A 16164-nucleotide genomic window follows, 5' to 3' on the forward strand; every position below is an offset into this window, starting at 1 on the left:
GTGAGCTGCAAAACGACACATATAAGACTCAGACTGATGTGTTTCAAGTTATGTTTTACTTCCGAAAAAAAACCTTCTCACACATGTAAAACAAAAGATAACTTTAAATTTGCTTGGAATCTTTTATTTGGACAAAACGTAGTTAATTGATAGCGCTATATAATCATATTGTTGCCTTACAGTTCTGCTGGAAGTTGATATTCAGTAATAATGCTCATCCATTGCTGTGCATAGCAGTTTTAGGGCTTACCTGTGCAATAAGCCAGTCTATCAGCTTGTTGGCCATCACCACTGACTTGTAGGTCCGCAAATGGTAGTCTTTATCCCTAAGTGGGCATAAAAGCAGAAAACTTCATGAGAAGGATTAGGAAAACATAAATGTTCCTACCTGAGACTCACTTTAACTGTATTAAACCCATATGGTGAGCATGCAGAGTAGTAATTGCTTGGTCTATTTAAACACAATGCCTAAAAGAGGGCTAATAATTCCTACTGTCAGCAAGGGGTGGTCACTTTTCAAGCACTGGCAGTCGCGTCATAAATCTAAGTGAGTTTCTGGCAGTTGGTGACAGCCAAACAGCATTCCTCCGAGCATGGCTGGTAACGGCCCCTGCGGTGTTTGGCCCCGGGGTGCCCCGTGTCAGTCTGGCGTTCTCAGTGTGACCCACACAGCCACGCAGACCCGAAGAATGCCGTCTGAAATGGAGCCGTGACTTTCCCATGAACGCAGGGGCCTCCCCAGGGACACGCAGGGGCAGAGTTGCAGGCCGGGAAAGTCCAGAACCACCGTGACTTACACCACTCCACCACTTCCACCACATGCAAACACTCACTCAGACACACATGCAGCCGCGCGCACACACATGCCTGCCTTGCACACATACAGTTCAGACAAGTCAAACGTGACATGTGGGCCAAGTTAAAGCCCAATCTCAGCTGTCTGGAGCTCTTCAGAATGTGAAGCGTGAGAGGCCGACTGCTGCCCCGTTTCCTCCACAAAGGAACATTCTGTTGCGTAACTGTATTTGACAGTCTGTGTAGGTCGGTGATGAGGACGGGAGTGTTCGCGTTAGCTGCTGAGGCACGTTGCCCTGCTGTGCCATGCATAAACCACTTGGCCCAGAAAAGGCAAGAGGCACCCTTTTTTCCCCTGGATGGGACACTAGAGATGGGGAGAGTGGGGCTACAGCGGCTGGTGCACAGTGAGGCTGTCAGAGTGAAAAATGGGGGGTAAACGGGGGTCCAGCGGCCAGCCATATGTCCGGCATGAGGAAACAGCAGTTTGAGGAGTAACAGAGGGAACGGTCAAAGAGGTGGTTTTTAACGTGCTGCTCAAAGAGGAAAGTTTGCCTTGACATTTTGTTAGAGGTAAACGCATGACGAAGGCAAATATATTTTCTAAGCTTTCTTACAGAGAGGCTGAAAGGTAAAATTTAATCAACTGTTCAGTCCTGATGAATGACTCAATTTCAGTGTTCCATATTGCTAGGTGTTTTGAAAATCCTACACATACATCCATAAATATTGAGTTTCTGGAGGACTCATCAGCATAATGAAAATAACTTGTCAATATTTCCCAGACACTGAACTGAAATGCCAGTTTTTCCAATCTGTATGAAGATAATTTATGAGTGACCTTCACTGTATTGTGTGGGTTTGCAGCCTCTCTGTATGCATATTGAAAAATTCTTCTCATATCATTATTAAACATTTAACACGGCATTAGCCTATAGTGAACTTTTCAAACTGCGCAATCAGATCTCCTGGAGTGGATGCATTCATTGCGTCTTGCTGGGGGGAGGCACAGAAGCTGATTGGGTTTGCAGGGCTTGCTTAGTGTACGCCCCCTCCCTCACTTCATCTCTCTCGCTCTGCCAGGAAATTATACCTAATTAGGCAAGGGCTAGTTGCTCCAATTAAACTCTGGCATTCCCAGGCCCTGTGATGCATTGTACGGGGCTCTCAGTGAGAACACACTGCACAGAAATGCTGGCTAGCGACACACACAGCTCCAGTACACCGACAAGAGTTTTACGTCAAGAGGTTTGGCCTCAATACAACCGCCAGTGGACTGAATGCTGACACACACACAAAATCACCCTTTAGGCTTTTTAGCAGTTGGATCAAACAGAAATACAGAAAGGCGTCTATGCTGGAATCCATGCAGGATCAGTGTGGCCCCTGCAGCTATGGCACAGTTTTATGAGTGTGAAATTAAAGGTTTTCATCGGGCAATTTGAAATCCAGCATAAACAGGCAACCTTGATACGGTGCTTTGCGGTAAAACACATTAGCAGCCTGCACCTCAAACACTGATCAAGTGGAATTAAAAAAAAAAAAAAAAAACACAACGAAACCCAGAGGATGCCAGCAAATTACTCATTTTAAGATAGATTGCTCCACTTCTAACTCTGTTAGACAAAGGGATGTTTCATCACATGTGCCAGAATAGCTCATAAAAACACCTGTTTCGTATTTGGGTTTAAGTGACTATTTCATGCTGGTTGTTTTTTCTTTCACTTGTTCACACTAATTACTCACTTTATGAAATTTTGAGATTGACTAACTGGCAATCGACTACTTTTATCATTCCAAGTTTATAGCTGAACAACATATAATGGAACACAGAACTCACTACGATTTCTGTTCTCTGAAACTTCAGATATCAAAATGGATATTTTGCATCATGTTATATGTTGAAAAACTGGAATCAATGTATGCATCCAGCAGCATGACTTCGTGTCAGGTCATTCAGAGCACAGGATCAATATGCTGTCAGTGGGTAAGCCCTGTGTGTTGTAACTGAATAGCCTCTGTAAAATGTTTTATAACACAAAGGAGGCCATTTGCAGCTGCAATGAATGGATTGATGGCTGTGGTCCAAACATAGTGCAGACCCACAACAAAGGAGGAGAAAATAACCAAAACTTTAATTTACAAACTTTGACACAACAATCACAACTTAAGGTCTACTTACTAGCTTTTTCCGAGCTTTCAACCTTATTACAAGGTCTTCATCAGAGTTGTTTACTTCTCGTGGAGATGGATACTTTGATTAGCAAGCTGTGTTTAAAGTTAATCCACATCATTTTTTAGGACTTGTCCGTGTCTGTGTTAGATTGAAGTTAAGGCTTGATAACAGCCAAGAACAAACTTTCGTGCTGATGAAGACCATGTGATAGCATTGGGAGACCCAGAGAAAGCTAGTAAGAGGGCTTTGCTTTGCATGGGGGTTGTTTTGTCAAACTAATAATTCCAAGTTCAAGAACTGCTCAAGAATGAACTTTCATGCAGATGAAGATCATTTTATGAGGCTGAAATCTCGAAATACTATTAACTTCACCTATTTCAAAGGTAAAGAATGAGACCTTTTTGTCTGTGATGTCACATTATGACAGACCAACCTTTTCAAAAAGTCATTATATGCTGAAAATTAACTCTTAAAAGCACCAAGAGAATTTCATCACAATGTTATCTGTGTCCCACAGGTGCCCAAACTACTTTTAACATCTGATAGACTCAATCGTCCTCACCACATCTGCGTTTTGAGACCGGGCAGATAAAACCCGCCAAGCTTGATCACCCACAGGCGCAGCCACACTCCCTCACCATCTGTGCCAACTCCTCCTCAGTCAGTTCCTTTTTAAAAACAATGAGCTCATAGTTCACTGTGATATTTCTCTCCTCCGATCTGGGTGCTTTGTAATGGAGCTATTTTTAGGAGCAAGGGCCAGATGCTAAGCTACTGGAGCTCCACCTGGCTGGGTTGCAATGGAGTGGAAAGGAAAATGGCCGCCTACCTGATGACAGGAGTGAAGAGGCTGTGAAGACGGCAGAAGAGCCGAACACCCTGAGAAAAATGAGACAAATTTTGATGTAAGTGATAAGAGTGTAAAGTGTGTACAATATGATTTCTGTTAGATTAGGCTCTTCTGTTGCACCGTTACCTTAGATATGACATCATGCATGTCACTTCTGGGGTGGTAGGTGCCATCGTCGTAGCGAAAGCGGTACAGGACAGGCTCAGGCTTGAACTGGTGTTTGTCTGTGACTAAAAATGCAATTCAAAAGATGAGGAGGTTGAAAAAGGAAACAAGCGAAAAATCCTCAAACCCCAAGGGAGCATTATTCATCTTGGTTCAAGAAGTTTGAAAACATATTCAGCCAAGCAGCGCTGCATGGTGAAACAAGCTTTCCAGACAAGGGGAAGACTGATATCTCCTTGAGAGTGGCCACAGATAGCACAGCTGCTCAGAGCGCCCTGCTTTTCTTGCTTTAGGGGACTTTGTCGAGGACACTCCTAACAGTAATAACAGTTGGCTCTGTGGTCTTGGCTGCAGCCGTGCAGGTTCCATTAAAGGTTTTCATGAAAAGATATTCTGTCGTTTTTCACATGGGGACTTCTGACTGTGCTGTGAGAGAGCTCTGCAGTCCAATCTCGTTTCTCTGTGAGGAAGCAATAAAGCACCCTCGAGTGATTTAAGATACAACTTGGCTTGGGGCCCTACTCTTTTGAGGAAAAAGTACATGCAGAGCAGCACGCACCATTTAATGTGAACGCAAAGTATTAGCCAGCTTAAGCCTCGTGCGCTAAATACACTCGTTAACCAAAGCCAAATCGGACACAAACCTTACGGGAAGAAGAGATTAATAATTCTAATCCCTTACCTAAATATTGTGTCAAGGGAGTGTTTAAAATGGGACACCAGCTAAGACAGCTACATCTACACTGTAGTCTCAAGACGGAGTGAAAGCTTTGTGAAAGCTGAATAAGAAACATTTGTTGGACGTGACTAGAGGTTAGGTCAGGCGATGGCAGATACTCACAAGCTCTGCACTGTAACACAAAGCAAATTAGACTGTGGTAGATTTTTAGATAGCGAACAGCAAAGCATGATGAAGCGATAAAGAAGGAAGCGAGTGGGAGAAAAAAAAAAGGAGTAAACTGTGAGAACAAACCGTGGTGGATGATGCCGTTCTCCAGCAGAGCTTGGCCCAGGTGAACCCCTTCCTCTGGGTTGCCTGTCTCACCGATTTCCATCAGCCACGACACAAACTCACTGGGGGCACACAAAAGAAAACACTGGCATTATAACGCAGACATTCACTCAGGCATAAGACAACAAACATACAGAAAATCCTCAAGGGAAATTTCATCACTCCACAACGGAGAATGTGTGTAATCAGTGGAGAGAGCCTTGAATTTACCCATGATAGTCTGTAAATGGAGAAAAAAGAAGTGGCCTTTGCCATCATTACAGAGAGCCTTTACAACTTGCAAGGAACAACATTTACTCGAAATTGATGCAACTATGGCAACAAACACCATCTTGGCAAGGAGGAATTATTTATTCATTGTTGGGGGCCACATTTGTTTGTTACAACAACCAACAGGGTTTGCTTTATGTGTTTTATCTAGTTTAAGTTTATTTATTTTAGACCGACAATGTATAACTATCAAATATGAAGGATTTAATTTGATCTTGGGAAGTTGATGATGGAAAGCAAGGCATTTCTTGCTCTGCGTCATTTACAACTGGAAAGAGGATACAAACCGTCTACCAAAACAACAAACACAGTATCTGATCTTCTGTTGGCCTAAATGAGCTAAATGGGATAATTTTCCATAATTTAGTGACTCAGAGAGAGACAGATCGAGTGAGAGACTAAGAGGACAAAATAAAGACAGAGAGAGAGGGTACGTGGAGTAGCAGTAGCCTATCTGATTACATCCTTCATGTCCCGTCTCCCCATAAAAGCCAAACAAACACGGCCGGCAGCACCGCTGGAATTCTGTGGAATTCACTTCCAGGCCGCGGAGGTGGCCGAGTGTCAGCGCCGAGCCAACAGGGGCAATTACAAAAGATTTCAGAGAAACGACTAACCAAACACTCCATCTCCACCTCCTCCTGCGCCATCCTACATCTTATACTCTTTAACCACTCATCCTCGGCATCTTTTCCCGCCACAACAGACCACAGGGGAAAAACACAAGTCTATAACAATGTCAATTTGTCAACTTCTGCTTCTGCAAGCTTAACTGTTGAAGGAAAAACACCCAGAAAGTTTGGACTATGCCGTTCTCATGGCTTTGAGCACATTAGGGTCACACATGCAGCAGTGTCATGCAATGTGGAGCTGGGCAAAGTTGACCAAATACAATATCCCAATATTAAGAACTCATTACTGTACATATCCATAATATTAGAGTGTGACTTTTGGTGTTTGGTCTCTAAAAAGCCCTGGTGAAGCAGATTAGAGTTTAGATTTATTGACTGTTTAACTCTTTAACTTTGAGGACAAGGAAAAGAATATTTAAAGCAATAGTTTAACATTTTAGGGGATTTCTTGCCAAATTAGATGAGAAGATTGACACCACTCACATATTTGTCCATTCAATATGTACCCACAACCAGTAGCCAATGAACTTAGCTCAGCATAAACACAGGAAACAGTCTCTCACAAGTTTCTCTACATCACTATGTTACAAAAATAAAATCCCAGACAGTATGTACTTTCATACAATACATTAATTATAGTGTATATATATTATAGTGTAGTATACTTCCTTGCTCTACGTAGGTAAGTGCTCCCTACATCTACACAGTAAAGGCAGCAGTGTTTTATTCAGCTTCTGCTTCAGTTCGCCTCTTATGTATGCTGATAGAGCAAAAGGTGTTCACCAGGGAAGGTCAGAAGGAAATAGCAGATGCTGACAAACACAAAGGGCATTTCTTACAGGAGGTCTAACCTCTTCGTTGAGCTCTGAAAGGGATTTTCATCAACATCTATCATAACAAGTAGACACTACAGTCTGTCACATGTAGACAAACACTTTGAGTTTCTTTTGTTTTTCTGTTCATTTCAAGTTGAAAATTGGATGATAACTGCATGCTAGGTGGCTGTCACACACATTTGCTTTGATGAATTACACTGTCACAGGAACCAAACCACAAATACGTTTGTACCACTTAAAGAGGAGGAGTTCCAGACCTCAAAATAGCCTTTTGGCCTTAAAAAAAAAAAAAAAGAAAATCAAAAAGAGAAGCAGGAGGCGTGGAAAGAAATATAAAGGCAAATCATTTCACAATGGAGGGAGTGGGCTGAGCTGAAGCCATAGGCAATGTGGCTTTCATCACAGAAATACCATGCTGGTTCCAATTCACCAATTACGCCTACATGTAATCATCTCCAAAATCATCGCAGACAGGGGAAGTACAGAGGGACTAGAGATGTCTTTTCACCCACAAGTGGTCATCCAGGTGTTGGCCAAGTTGTATATAGAAGGATAGATTTTCAATAGGAGCTTCCCTGAGCTGCTTTCTCACCATATGATCTCTTCAGACACAACGAGGTGACCACATACGACCAACGTTTGATCCTTTTAATCTTTTTAGCTGACAGATCCATTTCTCCTCCAGACCGCGAGGGATCTGGTGTTGTCTGCGTGGACCAAAGGAGAAAGTAACTCCTTTTTCCAAACCACTATGCGATGTAACATGGCCACAGCTATGTCCAATCTGACTTTTTGGTTGTTGGTTTTTTTTCCTCTCCATCATGCTTTTAAAAATAACAGGGATTTTAAAATGACTGTTTAAGCACGGATGATTTTCAGTCAGATTATTACCAGTCAAAACATCTCTGTACAAATTTTAAACAAATGGAAAATATGGGCCGTTCTGAAATGTCGTGGAGCGTTTACAAGGGAAATTTGTTATGAGATTTCAAGACTCAAGATAGGAGCACAGTTTAAATAACATCCAACCACCATTGTCTTGTGAAAATATTTAATATTATTACCAAACAGTTTCAAATTGCATAGTGTCATCACCCTACAGTGATTTCTGGCCATCACATACGATTTTCATATTGAAAACATGGAGAGCTCTTTGGCTGCAACCAGATGTTTGTAGTTTTTATCATACCGATTCAGCTTTGTCACCTTCTCAGTCTGACAATGTGCGCAGCTTCCCACGTGGGCCTACGATGTGGGAAGCACATTGTTACAAAAGAGTAATCTGTGTTGAATTTGAGAAATGGACATAAGAACTGAGGTTACGGGTTTTTACACTTTCCCAGCTTAATAGAGCAGGAGGTGCAATATCCTATCAGGATTTCCTGTAAAAGGCTAAAAGGCTCACTGAAAAGAACATTATATCACGGCAGGTAATTTAAGAATCTCGTGGTTCTGGCTCTCACGTACACCAGAGTTGCAGCCTGTGCCCCCTAAATGTTGGATTTCCAAGTATATTGCAGGAGATCCATAATTTAAAGTAGTTTACCCAAAGTGTTTAAAAAGTGTTTCCCTGAATAGGATTAAACTTCACTCTACTTGGACAAATTCACTTCAAACCAACTCATCTAAATGCATGAAAACCTGGCCGATATGACAGCAAGACATCTACATCTTATATGATGAAAGCAAAATGCTGAAATGAGGGCATCAACTCATGCATGCTTAAAATAGATCAAGGACTGGATTTTGAGCAAAAGCATCCTTTACAGTAAATATTCCCACCTATCAGCAAATGGAAGTTAGATACTCATGTTTAGACTCATTAAAAGTAAACACGGAAAGTGAACTTGAATAGTTCAAGGACACAAATGCACACACACACACACACACACACACACACACACACACACACACACACATACACACACAGCTGCCCTCTGGCATAATAGGCCCTCTATTGCAGTTACCTCATGGATTCCTCAGCAGAGAGCTTATTGTAATCTAGCATGGGCAAGGGAGAAAGCGGGCAGTCAGCTGAGCCTCACAGGGATATCTCCCTGTGATTTATGGCTGGCATTCGATGGCCGATCCGTCCCCAGACACCACACCAATAATCCTTAAATAAGATTCATGGGCTAAATCTGGCTGGATTTGATTTTCCCATGACTGAGACTGCAGATATACATAACACACAGTCTCATGAACAAAAAGCGCCGACGCTTTCTACTTCCCAGCTGCTGTCTTTAGAAATCCTTGCCAATTTAAAAATGAAAGCAGGGATGGATACAGTGATATTACAAAAGTCTTCTGTGTAGTCTGCTTGAAGATATTACCATATACGGTAGGTGCTAATATTACTCACTTTACGCTGTGCAAGCCTCTCTACCTACTTTACATCAAATATAAAAAGACCTATACATGTGAGCAAGCACAGGGAATAAGTATGACATTAATTCCCGCGGCACAGTCATCCAGTTTGACATCTCACTTACTCCCTCACAGTTACAGAGCTCACACCGATGTGACACAGAGGAAATGACAAGGACAGAACACCTCTGCAGCAGCAACCGGCAAACCAAAGCGTGGAGATTAGCGGCAAGAATCTTACCTTCCCAGGAAGCACTTGGGGAAGGTGGTGAGCTTGCGTTTCCGGTCCTTAATGAGGTTACCCTTGGTCATGAGGTGGTAGAGCTTCTCTCCCTTCTCTGACACCATCACCCACGTATCCTGTTCCATGCCGAGCCTCAGACCTATGCAGCAGTGGAGGGAGGGAGCCTTGTCAATATCATGACATTAATAATCCTTGCACTCAGCTCCTGGACTAGAAGTGACATGAATCACTAACCGTTTCCTAATTTCACAAGATGATTAGCAGCGTCTTTCAGCGTCTGTGTTTGTAGTGTTGGTCAGGGTTAATGATAATGATGATGATAATGATAAAAGATACCGAAAATGCACTGTCATCGCTATGAGTTTTCCTTGGAGGAGTGACAATCTAATATATACTTATAAGTTACTGATATACTTAAATTTGTTAGCAAAGACACACAACATTACTGCATTGCTCTCTTTTCCTTTCAGTCTTGCAAATGAAGATCCCTCAACAAATCAGGGCTGAGATTTACTCACTTTTCAGTTATTCAGGTTAAATTGCTCTGCATTGATATTTCCCAAACACAGCATATATTCTGAGTTATTTGATTCAAGACAGATGTTAAGAGTAAAAATAAAAAGGGAAATAAGTTTCCCAAACAGACTGCGTAAACAGTGAACCGACCCCCACCCTGATACTGATACACAAAAGCGCCTTCTTACTTTTCCTCCGCTCCCTCTCTTTCATGATGGCCTCCAGCCATTCCTGCTTCTCCTCCGGGGTCTTGGCCATGCAGACAAACCACTTGTTCTTGGCCGTGTTGTGGATCTTCCAGCCGTTGTTTACTATGTTCCCACTGCTGTGGTAGTCAGCTGTGAGGCAGAGGTGGAAAGCACAGACACGAGTTTGACTTCACTAGTTTTATAAAGTCCTCTCCTCGCGAGGGGTGGAACAACGCAAATCTGCTTTTTTGACTCATTTGGGCTCAGTGCAGTTTTTCATGTTTGAAGGGGAGGGCCATCAATTAGTGGTCGCACTGATCATGACACTGTAAACAAAGTTGTTGGGAAGCCTGGTCCACAGTAAACGAGGGTTACAGCATAAAAGACAGCAATAACATTAGGCACAACTCCAATGATTTACTTCAGGGAAAGTGAGGCAAAATAAGGTTGCGATCGCAGCAGTAATGCCCATACAGAAAAGAATCGGGAAATAGACAACACATTATCTGACAAATAAAGGCCTTTTTAAACAGTATTTTGTGGTGCATTTTCCAAAATCAACATCCATTATAAAACTATTTTGAATAATGTTCTTTGTCTTAGTTAAAAGACTCGCTCTAGACTCCTTTTTCCCAGCTCCAGTGCCAGCTCTCATAGCCTCTCTATTGAGTGCTTCATTGATTATTGCCCTTCTCCTTTAATGAGATAAATGAGGGGACTCACATGCAGGATATCCATCCATCAGCATTATTTACTACTGAGCTTTCAGAATACTCCCACAGAGCTGACGGCTACTTCTGATTCACCACCTACGCTCAAATATAGATGTTAAGAATGTAGAAAATCCAAATGCAAATGATATGAACTCTTGACCGCTGGTTGAATCTCTGTCATAATTTCCATCTCGCCTGGCCTCTGATTTTCTCCCGCTGAGGGTGTAACAAAAAGCAAACCATTACAATCATCAATTACAATCACGTCTAAAAGCATCTACAGTGTGGTGTCCTTTAAATGGTAAGCCTCGAGGGCGTTTTTCAACCTCAGGCAGCAAGTGTGTGCCTGGGAAAAAGTCACGGCGCTTTCATTACGTAGGAATCTAAGCTAAAATACTCCTGTCGCCCTGGATTTCAGATTGAGATCTCCTGCTTGTGGTGCAGAACACCCAAGAGTTACTGCACTGCCGCCTGCCTCACGTGTTTATCCTCCCTCTCCCTCTCCAGACCCAAACCCATCCATCTCTCACCAAAAACACCCAATATTACTGCCCATCTAGGTCTGCTGGAGAGGAAATGATGGCTTCTACAAATATAAATGATAATCAGTGGCTATGTGCAGCCAAGAGACACAAGCGCTCGAGTTCACAAAGTACCAGCAGCAGCACAGCCCCACGGATATGTAACTATAGCCGTCTAAAAAAAATGTTTATAGGTAAATCTTATTTTTCCATCAGTGATCCAAGTATAAAATCACACGGTTGTGCACCAGCTCGAGCCAAGGACTACGTTGTCAACGTTCCTGTGTGGGTTATTGCGGTATGTTTTTAAACCCCTGCTGCCAGGAGCACTGAAATAAAAAATGAGCATCTGAGAGTAAGTGAACACAAAAAGAGAATCTTACTGCGTAAACATTTATTTGTCCAAAATAAATGTTGTATTTTTTTCTCACTGGGCCACTCACCCGTGCCATCGTCCACATTTTCCACCTCCATCACCTCTGTGTTGATTCTCCCCCTGAACAGGTAGCGAGGACCCTCTGTGGACGTCTTGCTGTTTTTTAAACGCCTTGGACAGACAGAAGAACCCACAAGAATTAGCCAATATAGTTGAATAGTTTCATGTTATTACTTACTGAGTAATTAGTCTCACTCTCAATTCATTGAGCGACTAATTGTAATCATCTGATGTTCACATGCACTTACCAAACTAAGTAAGCAAAAGTGATCAAATTTAGACATTTTAGACATTTTTCTAACTTTAGTCAGTGAATGGGCCTGCTTTTCTGTGCTGTGCTAACCCTAACCACTACACAGTATACAGTGCGTACAGTGAGAGAGAAACAAGGCAGGTGGCAGCTTGGTCGGAGGTGGCTGAACAAAAGCTGTAAAAAAGCACGTACAATGGACGCAGCAGCATTGTTAGCAGCTGCATCAGTAGCTCAGTGTGAGCAGCACAGCTCTGCCAAAATAGAAACTATTCATCAGGTGTTCTGCCTGCAGAAACACAACAATGGTCAGCAATCAGCAAGAGCTTCCTGATTCAACTTGCACTGATCATAATAACTCGTAATTTTTGGTTTATTTCCACATGATGCACTTGAAAAATAAATCTCCTACAAAATAACACAAAAAAGAACAGAATACACCTACACTAATCACATCCCCGTTTCCCCAAGTTAAAAAATGCTTATGCGTCTCTTCTACTGCATAACTTTTTTTTTTTACTCCCTTACAAAAAAACTAAAATGCTTCCCACAGTGCACTGCTCCCTTTTTATAAGAAAGTAAAGGAACTGGTGCAGTGAATTATTTATAAAGTCTATGCTCTAAATGTTCAGCAGGAGTGTAAAGACAGAGAAAAATTTTAAATGAATATAAACATTATTTTTATTCTGTGCCTTAAAAATACACTGTAATGAGAATTTCCATTCATCTTCTGCTTTGTGGATATTGTCAGTAAAGTAATGAATAAAAGAGTCAAGACACCTGTTTTTCTTCTTGCAATAGACCAGAAGCTTGTCAAACAGGAAGAAAATCCTCTCTTGTATGTTTCCAGCCGAAATCTTCAGGAGGACGCCCTGCATGAGCATCTCCGTGCACGTATCTGTGATATTGGAGCCCTGCAGAACAGACATGTGGACAAAAGGTCAAACAGACAGAAAAAAAATTAAAGTGAAACAGATGCTTGGACATGGAGTGACACACGGGGGAATGAGGGAATGAAGTAATTCAGGCAAGCAAATATTCTTGATGTGATTTTTTTTTTTATCTAAAAAAGAAATTTTCTACACAACAGAACATTTCTACAAATTATTCTATACCATCCAATGGTCACACATAGTGTCTGAACAGGAGGGGGGATTACAAAGCCCAGCCTTTCCTGTTCCCTCTCTCAGGGGTCTGTAAAAACACTCCCTGCTTCCTCAGAGCAGATTGCTGTGGGACTTTAAAATGCGCGGTGGTTAATAGCTTCTATAGAATAACATCCCGTCCAGTCAAACTATGTGTTGCATTGTCGCGCCTGGTCACCATATTGGTTGGAGTTCCTGCTGCAAGTGATAAAGTGTGCTGTCTTTTCCCTTACCTTGCTTGCTCTGGGAATTTATGTACCACGTTTGATCGGCCCTTCAGAGCTAAAAATAACTCCCATGTGCACAGAGTCGGAAAATGTGCTAAGCATTTCCTCCTGCTGGAGACATCAGCGGGCCAAAACCTATCCCGCTTTTTCCTTCTTTCTCCCCTCGCCCTTTTTATTCTCCTTCTCCTCCACCCCCCTCTGCCGATCATCTCTCACTCTCTTCCCCTCCTCTTGACTCCCCAGTCTATTCCTCTATCTCTTTCATTCCATCCTCCACACTTCTTTTTTCTGTCCCCCGCTCTTTCAGGGCCTTTTAACTCCCCGGCCCATGACCAGATGTTAAACTAATTTGCAGCCAGTGAATGTGTGCACACCAGACACGGAAAGGCCAACTTGTCACGGTCACTTGAAGGGGCCAATAGCAACATCACACCGATCCAGACTCTAAAGCTGCATTTCCTTAATGGAAGAACAGACACTTCCCCTTTGTGTTTCATGCACTTGTAAAAGAGCCCCCTGCACATTTACTTCTTTTGGTGCAGCCTTCTTTAGTTTTCTTCATTTCTCTGCAGCATTTTTCTATCACAGCAGTCTTGTTCCAAGCCAAAGCTCCACAGAGGGTGTATGCAGTCTAAAACTTAAGCAAAACTTTAAACCCTCAGTCATCTGTTTCATCTAAATTTCAACCCTCTATTTTTATTTTTAGACAGCTGCCAGACATAACAACTGCAGGAAAGGATACAAAATTAGGAATTACAAAGGAGGATATGCCATTAATCAAGGAAAAAGTATGGCAGGCAAGTTTGTTTTGAACTCTGAAGTGGTATTTGTCAATTAGCTGGAGTGACGACTAAAGAAGCCAAACTTGAGCACACTGAAGTAGATTTTAAGAATACTAATTAAACTTAAACAAGAGAACAGAATGTGAAGTGAAACACAACTGGAAACTCCTACCCACTGCTCTAAAATTAACATATTTCTATGGTACACAGTGACAAAACACAGACACTTGCAACACTAACCAACTGCCCTGACAAATGCTGGCAGTCGTCACCATGGTGACCACGGCGGGCCATCGCCCTGTCTCTCCCACGCGAGGTGAACCTGCCAGGATGCCCCGAGGGCAGCCAGCTGTGGAGCAGGTCAGCACTAACAAACAATCAGGCCAGGCGGAGGAGCAGGAATGGAAAAACAGCAGCTCTCACAATCACTCCTCATCCCTCCGTCATTCCACAAACACCCACACAGGCGGGCAAGATGCAACCATCACTCAGCCCTCTCTCCTTTTTCTTCTTCTTCTTCTTCTTAGTTCCATCTCATTTAGAGCAGCAGAGCCTGGCGTGCAGCAGGCACAGTGTCCCGCTCCAGAATGAGCTAATGTTCACAATTAATAAAAGTGCTGAGGGGAAAACTCAGGGTGGCTAGAGCCAGGACCATGTCAAGTACAAGATATGTCACCCCACCCAACACTGAGCGTCATTCTGACCACACTATTCTTACATTTTGAACGTGTGTGTGTGTGTGTGTGTGTGTGTGTGTGTGTGTGAATGTATACAGTACATCTAAAACCTGTAATGTTTATTTTGTGACCTTATGTTGTGATTATCTCCCCTGCTTAATAGGTATATATATATATATATATACGTATATATACTCTAGATAAATATACTCCTCATTATCTGTCTAAATCCAATAGAAGCCATGTGTTTATTTTCCTATATTAATGGATTCAAGATGTATTTTTTTTCACTCTATTACGGTGAAGCAAAACAGAAACTTACTAAAACCCTTTCTAAATGCCCTGCTTATACTGTAACAACACTCCAATGCTGTCAGCAACCCTAAAACAACATTCACAGAAGCTTGAACGCCTCGGTCATGTGAGAGGAAGTCTAATCATGCTCTGCCGTATCTTGTCTTACTCATATCTGAGTAAGACCAGATAGATATAAAACCTTGGTTTAATTCAGAAACAACCGTCTGTTACTGCTTACACTTTGGTCTGAAGCTGAATCAACACTAGCACGGTGTCTTTGTCTGCATGTGTCCAGGAAGCCTTTCGGGCCTCTTCGCGTGAAGCCAGGTCAATTACATAAGCATCCCGGCCTCTTGCCTTACCATTACCACCACTCTTTCTCTTTCCAACCACCACAAGGCCTACTGACCTATTATTAAGGCATCCCAGAGCTCAGGCAGAAAACTAATCTACAGGCAGCCCAGTTCAGCCCAAGAAATGCGGCCTACCTGATGATGACTGGATCCGTCACCCTAACGCATGACGGCTTTAACAACAGGCAACAGGCTCATCCAAGCAGAGAGAATTTGGCCATTGTGAATACGACTCATTGTTCCTGGAGAGAACAAGGAAGCTTAAAAGGCAACAAAAGTCACGCCACTTGGAATTCTTGTTGAATTGCTGGCATAGGGCTAAGTGGCTTTCAATAAGTCATGACTTTGAGCTTAGGTGGGGCAGGGGGACTCGGCTGTGTGTCACAGGCAACAAGAAACCTACGAGCCGACTCTGACAACAAAGCAAGAGTTGAAGCAGCCTTTTAATTTGAATTTATTGGATGAGATTATACACAGTTTAGTTGAGGCCCACCTCCCAGCCCTCGATATGGGACTGCCATTCCTCCAAAATCTCCAGTTTCTCCATCTGTCTCTTTGCTTCGTTGATGCTGGAGCACACAGCCTTCATCACCTGCAGGGACTCCTGCACCAGGGCGTAGTCGTTGTGCTTCCTAGGGGTCCTTTTCAGCAGCTCCTGCATGTGTTAAGACCACAGAAAGTCACACACACACACACAAAAAACTAGTTACAC

The 16164-nt window shown here is 42.6% G+C and overlaps 1 protein-coding gene across 1 annotated transcript in view; it reads right to left on the reverse strand.

The window, feature by feature from the left end:
* prex2 (phosphatidylinositol-3,4,5-trisphosphate-dependent Rac exchange factor 2) overlaps window positions 1-16164 on the reverse strand; it is an 84618-nt gene that overhangs the window by 47303 nt on the left and 21151 nt on the right. The window contains exons 6-14 of the mRNA XM_070852729.1: window positions 15946-16107; window positions 12752-12885; window positions 11729-11832; window positions 10052-10201; window positions 9345-9486; window positions 4960-5060; window positions 3948-4051; window positions 3801-3850; window positions 251-326 (exon numbers count right to left, since the gene is read on the reverse strand). Coding sequence (XP_070708830.1) covers window positions 251-326; window positions 3801-3850; window positions 3948-4051; window positions 4960-5060; window positions 9345-9486; window positions 10052-10201; window positions 11729-11832; window positions 12752-12885; window positions 15946-16107 — 1023 coding nt within the window. The remainder of the gene's footprint in view (window positions 1-250; window positions 327-3800; window positions 3851-3947; window positions 4052-4959; window positions 5061-9344; window positions 9487-10051; window positions 10202-11728; window positions 11833-12751; window positions 12886-15945; window positions 16108-16164) is intronic.

This window comes from Pempheris klunzingeri, chromosome 21 (assembly GCF_042242105.1).
Source record: "Pempheris klunzingeri isolate RE-2024b chromosome 21, fPemKlu1.hap1, whole genome shotgun sequence".
Taxonomy (NCBI): domain Eukaryota; kingdom Metazoa; phylum Chordata; class Actinopteri; order Acropomatiformes; family Pempheridae; genus Pempheris; species Pempheris klunzingeri.